This window comes from Micromesistius poutassou (assembly GCF_964030765.1).
Source record: "Micromesistius poutassou genome assembly, chromosome: 9".
NCBI lineage: Eukaryota > Metazoa > Chordata > Actinopteri > Gadiformes > Gadidae > Micromesistius > Micromesistius poutassou.
Genome location: NC_140279.1, coordinates 3,887,420 through 3,895,850, shown reverse-complemented (window position 1 = coordinate 3,895,850; position 8,431 = coordinate 3,887,420). Strand labels below are relative to the sequence as shown.

The following is an 8,431-nucleotide window of genomic DNA, read 5'->3' as shown; positions in this document are numbered from 1 at the left end:
GTGCAGGTGAACGACCTGTGCTGGCATGTGCGCTGCCTCTCCTGCAGCGTGTGCCAGACTTCGCTCGGCAGCCACGCCAGTTGTTACATTAAAGAGAAAGAAGTATTCTGTAAACTGGATTACTTTAGGTAGGTCTACAGTCGCGCCGCCGAGTCGTGACATGCAGTGAAAAACGTTGATGTGTCTAAGATCGAATCAGCAGGGCCTGCAAGTGGTCTGACACTGATCACCTCACTGATGTTTTTGCAGAAAGGATAATAATATTGGCTTTATTGTGATTAGGCCCTTATGTGTATTATTATACTAATGATAATAATTGTAATTATAAAAATAACAATAATTCTACTAATAATAATATTTATATTTATTTAATTATAATAATATTTATTATGATGCTTATTATTAGGCCTATGTGTAGGCCTATTATAATTATTAGCCTATTATTGTTCGCCTTTCTTATTGATTTATTTAGTTGTTTATTGTTGTTTTTGGGTGGGCGGTAGTTTTGGGAGAATACTTATTATATTATAGCCTATAGGCCTACTGATGGTACTAATCCAGTATCTTGCGGTTTATATTAAGCATATGCTACTTTTGATGCTTTCCAATATTAAGGCCACCCTTTATATATATATATATATATATATATATATTTTTTTTTTTTTTAAATACCCATCCTTGATGCTTAACACAAGATTGCTAATGATCCTCCATACAGAAGATATGGGACGTGGTGCGCCTGCTGCGGCCGCAACATCCACTCCACCGACTGGGTGCGTCGGGCGAAGGGCAACGTGTACCACCTGGCCTGCTTCGCCTGCTTCTCCTGCAAGCGGCAGCTGTCCACCGGGGAGGAGTTCGCCCTGGTGGAGGAGAAAGTGCTGTGTCGAGTGCACTACGACTGCATGCTGGACAACATCAAGCGGGCCGCGGAGAAGGGTGAGAGCGGGGTCCCCCGCAGCAGGCCGAGGCGGAGTCGGGCCTTTCCGCATCGAACTGCGCCTAATGCAAATTAAAACATTAGTCTTTTTATTTTAGGACTTTGACGTTGGGACATTTTATTCGGGTATTTAATGTTGGTGAACGCAGTGGGTATAGGCCAGTTTAGGATGGATTTCCACAACTTTGAATTCTCAAAATGTAATACCATCTCGAACGTCCCTTTAATGAGTAAATTATTACCTGGATTATGTCCCAAATGTCCCAGACATTTTATTTTAATTTTTAAAGCAGATTGATTGCGCGAGATTCAGTTATTTATTTCAATAAATTAACAAACATATACATGAATACATATACTAAATATAGTTCTGATCAAATGACTATCCTCGCAGGGAACAGCGTTAACATGGAGGGCGCTATGCCCACGGAGCAGGAGCTGAACCAGCCCAAGCCGTCCAAGCGAGCCCGGACCAGCTTCACTGCGGACCAGCTGCAGGTACCGCTTCTGCCGCCCGTCTTGCTCTATGCTCTCTAGCCCGTGTTTTGGTTCTTCTTCATTTGATGGGTTGCTCTTTATCCATTAAAAAGAAATGCAGGTCTACTATATTCATGTGGAAACTATAGACCTACTTTTTTAACTAGTCTAGTCGTTCTAGCCTATTATCGTTTACAATTAAACAATTATTATTAATACAATTATCAATCCGAATTATATATATATATATATATAAATGATAACATTTTGATATAATAAATGAGGGGTTTTGGAGATGATCATGAAGAAGCAGGGAGGTGTGCTGCATCTCGCTCAGGGCTGTCTCTAGGCGGGGTGAACATAGAGGCGATCAGACTGTGACCATCGGATCGCAGCCAGTCTCTTTGGAGCGACACTACTATCAGCCGTAGTCCCTTAGGAGCTAGAAAGCCCTCCAAATTATGCTGAACTCCAGTCTGTCCGTCCCTACAGGTGATGCAGGCGCAGTTCGCCCAGGACAACAACCCAGACGCTCAGACGCTTCAGAAGCTGGCGGAGCAGACGGGCCTCAGCAGGAGAGTTATACAGGTGAGCCCTCTCCTCTCCACCAGTCTGCTGTATGAGAGCTGCTCTCTGATCTGTTAGAGAGTTATACAGGTGAGCGGTGACGGACTGGGAGCAAAAAACGGCCCGGGCATTTGGGGGGGGGGGGGGGGGGGGTGGTTGAGATAGATAATGCGGGGCCGCGTCGCGACGGTGGGGCCGCGCGAGCCCAACAAACATGCCGCTCCGTGATTGGCCGGCCCGAACGGCCCACGGGAAGCCAAACGGCCCACGAGAAGCCGCGGCCCTTCTGGCATCTGCCCAAATGCCAGACCGTCCAGTCCGTCACTGCAGGTGAGCCATCCTCTCTCCATCAGTCTGCTGTACACTCCCACAGAGAGCTGGCCTCAGGTCTGATCTGTTAGAGAGTCAAACAGGTGAGCCCTCCTCTCTCCATCAGTCTGCTGTACACTCCCACAGAGAGCTGGTCTCAGGTCTGATCGGTTAGAGAGTCAAACAGGTGAGCCATCCTTGGCAGAAGCATTTGCCTGTTGGAGGTCAGATACTCAATCAATTTAATTGACAAATTCATACAGTTCATTGTATTTCGTCTCACCTTTACTAATGGAAAATCCAAAATGGGGCTTGGTAAATATTGCATGATGGTAAACAGTTTTTCTTTGTTTCAAATCAACCAAACAAAATCAATCTTCAAATGACTGAATTAACCTGGGCTTGGATAAATGAGAATCTCTCTCTTTTTTTAATTCTATTTCTTTCAAAAAATAAAATATGAAGAAAAATACATCATTATGTTAAATGCATTTGATTAATCAACAACAAAATAACCACAGTGTGTCTTTAGAGCCTAATAGGGGGAACAGACCTCTCAGCTCTTAAGGAACCAGCACTGTGCTGACACTGGGGACCTATCAACGTCACAGGGAACATAATCAGTAATCAGGACTCAAACACACTGCAGGGACAACACCAAGGAGAATTAGGTGGAGGTCGATCAGGACACTTTGTCTTCCTTCTCTGTCTACATCTCTCTCTCTCTCTGTCTCTCTCTCTCTGTCTCTGTGTCTCTGTGTCTCTGTGTCTCTCTGTCTCTCTGTCATTCATTCAGTCAGTCTGCATGTCTCTCTTTGCCTTTTTTCTGTCTTGCCATTCTATCTGTCTGTCTGAATGTGCTGTTTGTCTGTCTGTTTCTCTGTCTGCCCACCTGTCTGTCTCTCTGTCTGTCCTTGTATCCATCCTGTCTGTCTATTGGTCTGTTTTTCTGTTGGTCTGTCAATCAGTCTGTCGGTCTAGCTCTCCGTCCGTCCGTCAGCCTGTCCATCCGCTCATCTGTCTGTCCGTCCCTCTGTCCGGTGGGCTCATTCCTAACCGCAGCGCTTCTCGTCCACCCAGGTGTGGTTCCAGAACTGCCGGGCACGACACAAGAAGCACGTGAGCCCCACCCACACATCCAGCACCCCCATGACCTCCATGACCTCCATGACCTCCATGACCTCCATGGGCTCCATGAACTCCATGACCTCCATGACCTCCATGACCTCCATGGGCTCCATGGGCTCCATGGGCCAACTCTCCCAGCCCACGGTCACCCCTGAGGAACTCCAGTTCTCGGGCTACGGTGGCCCTGAGGGATCCATGCTCTCGGCCCTGCACTCGTTCATAGACGGTAAGCAGGGGGATATTAATAATAATAATAATAATAATAATAATAATAATAATAATAATAATAATAATAATAATATAATGATAACAATTATTATTATTCTATTATTATCATTATTATGATATGTTATATTTTTTATATTAGAGTAATGACATTATTAATTAATTACATTATTAATAATAATATACTATATGTTAATATATTAATCTAATACAATTATTATAATATTATTATTGATCACATATATAATAAGATATATTATATATGTGTCAATATGTATACATATTAGATATTGGATCAGCATACATAGCTCAATACAAGGAAACAACAAATTTAGTAAATAAAATAAAACATTTTGTTATGTATCAATTACTAAGTTTAAAAGAATGTACCCATCATTTAAAATAATATACTGTTGGTGTTTAATAGTTAGTGTAAGGAATGAAGGACTCAGTGAAGTGGTTTGTAATGCTAAGGGTCTGTCCAGTGAATTCACTGGACAGAACTCCAGAAAACACACAGGAATACACTGGAAAGAACTGGTAAGATTGATGGTTCCTTTTGCTTCGTGGGCCACCTGTTTCTCCCACAAGTCTCTTTTTGCTGGCCTCCAATTTTTTTCACAATAGCATTTAGGCAAGCATTGTCCTACACAAACACAAACAACCCTTTAAACCAACAAATAAATTAGAAAATCACAAGACTTTCAAATGAATGATTGGGAAAAATTATATATCAAGGACACGAAAATGTTAAGCCACTGCGTGAAGTGAGTTATTTGTTTTCCACGCTTGACGACTGACTCTGTGTTTACATCGTATTTGAGTTAAGTTTTGAGTCAAATACTGTTCCTAGATACTAATATTTGTCGACAATATGAACATCCTTGACATGTTTAATTCTGCCTTCTGATTTATGTGTGCAGTGTGTTTTGTAGTGGGAGTAGAAACCATAGTTGTAGATGAGCTGCTGAATGGCATTGTGATACACTGTTCTTGTTTTCCACAGTGCACCCCCCTTCCTCCATGTTGTTCCAACCACTGCTGCCATCCCATAATATGTCCTCGCTGCCAGTGTCCCATGCCTGAAGAGGTTGGGCATGCACCTACACACACGTGCATGCAAACACACAAAGACATTCACGTGCATGTGTGCACACATGCATGCACACACAAGCGCATGCACACACAAATGCACGGCCGCATGGCGCACACACACCAAACACATGCATGCATGCAAACATATGCACTTTTGCACAAACACACGCACACACACACACACACACACACACACACGCACACAAGCACAAGAAATTCTCAGTATTGACAGGATTCTCAAGGTCGTGGTAAAAAATGTTGTTCAAAGACTTGAACAACATTACAGCACATTTTTAATATTTTCTTCTCTGAAATTGTTGGTGTTTTATTTATATATTTATTTTATTTTCAAAATCTTAAATTTGATTTTTGTCGATGGCTTTCACTTCTGATCCTTAAAGTACTTTGTTTGTTGAAAATATCTCTATGTACCTCATAGGACTGACATCATAGGGAAATTTGTCTGTTTGTGTAAATGTATTGCAAACTGTTTGACAGTTATGATATTTCAAATGAATGCCGCCAAACCTCACCTGCCATTTTGCGAGTCAACTCATCATGAAGATGAAATTGTAATATTATTTGTTTGTATGATGTACTGTAAATCAGTCTTTTAATATTGATGGTTCATTTATTTATTGTTTGTATTTGAGGTGGCCATTTTGGAAATAAATGTCTACATAAACTTATTCTTGAACTCAATTCAGAACAAATCCTGGGGTAGCATCATGTAGCAAACCATCAAAGACCATTAAATCTGCAATTATAAGTGAATCAATAGAATAGTGAATCAATTTATATTTCAGTGCACGACAAACAAAACAATTCAAGCATATACCATCTCAGATGTCTCAATCAGAATTATTGTATTAGCATATTATTTGCACAAACAAGGAAAGTGACTTGGTGAGGATGCAAAGACATTAAGTAACACAATATAATAAAAATATTGAAGGTCCCGTGTATAAAATGCAATAATGAGTGGCTTTATAATTGTTATATGTTATATGTTTTGATAATTCATTTGACAGCAGTCTGTGTAACAAGCCAATGTATAATTGCACCTACGTGAATATAGGTCACCATTATAACATCATGTGTGCAGATGTATTGCAACAGTTTTGTTTTGCATTGCATACCAACTTCTTCAAAATAGTGAAAGCCTACTTATAGTTATCGAACGGCTATTTTACATTTGGAATAAAAAGTCTTACTCCTTTCTCTTTTTGAATACTCTAAATTGGAGAATTTGTTGAAGGGACCGACCATGCTCGTTTTCGCCTATATGAGAGAGGGAGAGGGTTACATCTCTCGGACACGGTGTGCGTTGGGAAAGCCGTTGATTGGGATGGTGGTCCAAGAGAGTGTCAAGCTTTTCATTGTAACATGCCCCCTCCTTTCGCATTCTCTCTAGAGCCGTTTGTCCACTCTGGGCTACTGTACACCTGTAGAATCATGGTGACCTCTGTGGAAGAGGACCCACTCCCCATGTAGACCGACACAGATTATTTTCAGGAAACAAACACAACTATTCCTATATTTTCACTTGATTATCCACAAATTAAAACATGCTTATGAACATTCAATTTAATTTCTGCCAAGTCCATTCCAATAGATGCAACTCAATTCTACACCATGAACCTTTGACAAAATATTGAAAGAAATATTGAGTGTGTGACATGTTTTTTTGCTTTATATAGACCAATTTTGGTCTATAGATCAAAACTTTTACTGGATAGAAGTCTTTGGAGTTGGTTCTGACCGGGAGGGAAAAGATCTGCGATGATCTGCTCTCTCCCTGGTCCTGGAGAGGTACAGATCCAGGAGAAACATCAGGTTGCAGCAGATGACCTTGGCGGCTGAACGAATGATCACTGCAGTCTGCCTCTGTTTTTTGGCGGTGGAGGCAGGGAACCAAACGGTGAGAGATCCACTGAGTGGAACTAGACCGTCGGTTCTGTGGCAGGTTGCATATCCCAAGCTAAAGCCGGAAGAACATCCTGTGCTGGGCCTGGTTGATGCTGGATGAGATAGTCCACACCCACCTGAGGTCCTGTGGGATAATTGTCCCCAGGCACCGGAATGACTCCACAAGTGTTATCTAGGGGTCACGCATGATGAAGGGGTGGGGGGGGGGATGTCCTCCTGAAGTCTGCTTCCATCTCTGACGTTATCCGAGTGTTGAGATCCATGTTGTTCTGGCTGCACCAGGAAGCCAGGTGGTCAACTACCTTCCAAAAGGAGGACTCAATCTAGTATATTTCAATCTCAATCTCGATCTGCAACGTCCTGTTTGTTTGAAGATGTCTTAATTACATAAAGCCTTTACTGCACTTAAGCACACAAAAGAACCAGGAAAATATGAAATTATTTCCAATTCTGTTTATCAGCAATGTGTCCACAAATGTTTTCTGTGCTCTTATATTTAGTCTAGCCACATATCTCAAAAACGATAAAGACGGTTGCAGCACATTCAAACCCAGCAGATGACTTGTATCTACTTGTTGACTGTGGTTGACCAAAATAATCCAATTCAGCACGTGGGAGGGAGGCCAAGTCATATCAAAATACCATTTATCAAGATCAGAGTGGGAGATCTGAAGTACTGATGAAAACAAATCAAATCAACTTCTCACTCAACGCGAAATATCAGTTTCAAGAAAGCATTCATAACTGTTTGAAGATCCCTATAAACAGGATCATGTGACAAGTGTTTTTATGTTTTATTTTCACATGAAGTGAGCTTTGAAGGTGTTCCCCGGGTTAACGTGTTGGAGCCCGTTTCAGCAGTGGGACTGCTTGTGTTACAGCAGTGGTACTGCTTGTGTTACAGCAGTGGGACTGCTAGTGCTCACGGGGGGTACACTGTGTGTGTGCCGGAGGCTGGTGTGATGTCATCTCAGACGCAGGGCCCAGTGAGGGCTGTTTTCTTTTGTTTGGGATGAGGGCAGCGGAGGAAAGAGACTCGGTAGGGACACAAAGGAGTCAAAACAGTAACTATGCCAACAGAGTTCACGCGTGAGTGAAGGAATTATTTTTATTTATTTTTTGCAGTTTTTGAAGGTTTAATTATAAGAACTTAGCTTTTTTATTATAAATTATTATTGAGCTCTCAATGCGTGAGCATGAACAGACTGCAGTTCACTTACCAGCCAAAGGGGTCAGTTTCGAGAAGGAAGATCGGATTATTATTAGTAAGTCCCTATAAAGTAATACTACAGGCCTACACATGAACATTGTTAATAGATATGGTCCCACGTTCACGCAAAGCAAGGGGGTTATGGACCCCTTACGTCCTTGCAGACCCTCCTTGCATCCACAGCAAGAGCCTGACGTGCGCCTCCCAAAAATTGTAACCTTCCGTTGAAGCGATGCAGCCGCAAGGGCTGTGATTGGTCCGCTCACTAAAACCCAACACAGAACCAAAAATGTTCACGACTGCGTCAAAGTGTCTGCGTGGTCATTGTGTTGCGTGAACGTGGAACCATAATCAGCCCTTAACAGTGATGTACAATGTACCCTGGGTCCTATTTATACCATTTTGTGTAGTATCTCACTTTGCCTGAACCCGATTTCTCTAGATGCTACTACGTAACACGGAGACATCACTGCAGTAGTTACAATGGGGTTTAATATGGGAGTATTTCTCCAATTCACTTTAGCTTCAACCAGAAGTATCAGATATTAATG

The 8,431-nt window shown here is 42.0% G+C and overlaps 1 protein-coding gene across 1 annotated transcript in view; it reads left to right on the top strand.

The window, feature by feature from the left end:
* LOC311353208 (LIM/homeobox protein Lhx8) overlaps window positions 1-4,732 on the top strand; it is a gene marked incomplete at both ends in the record, with an annotated part of 6,079 nt that extends 1,347 nt beyond the window's left edge. Inside the window, 6 exons of the mRNA XM_084473036.1 lie at window positions 7-128; window positions 719-939; window positions 1,335-1,438; window positions 1,910-2,005; window positions 3,374-3,647; window positions 4,653-4,732. Coding sequence (XP_084329162.1) covers window positions 7-128; window positions 719-939; window positions 1,335-1,438; window positions 1,910-2,005; window positions 3,374-3,647; window positions 4,653-4,732 — 897 coding nt within the window. The remainder of the gene's footprint in view (window positions 1-6; window positions 129-718; window positions 940-1,334; window positions 1,439-1,909; window positions 2,006-3,373; window positions 3,648-4,652) is intronic.
* Between the last annotated feature and the right edge of the window lie 3,699 nt (window positions 4,733-8,431).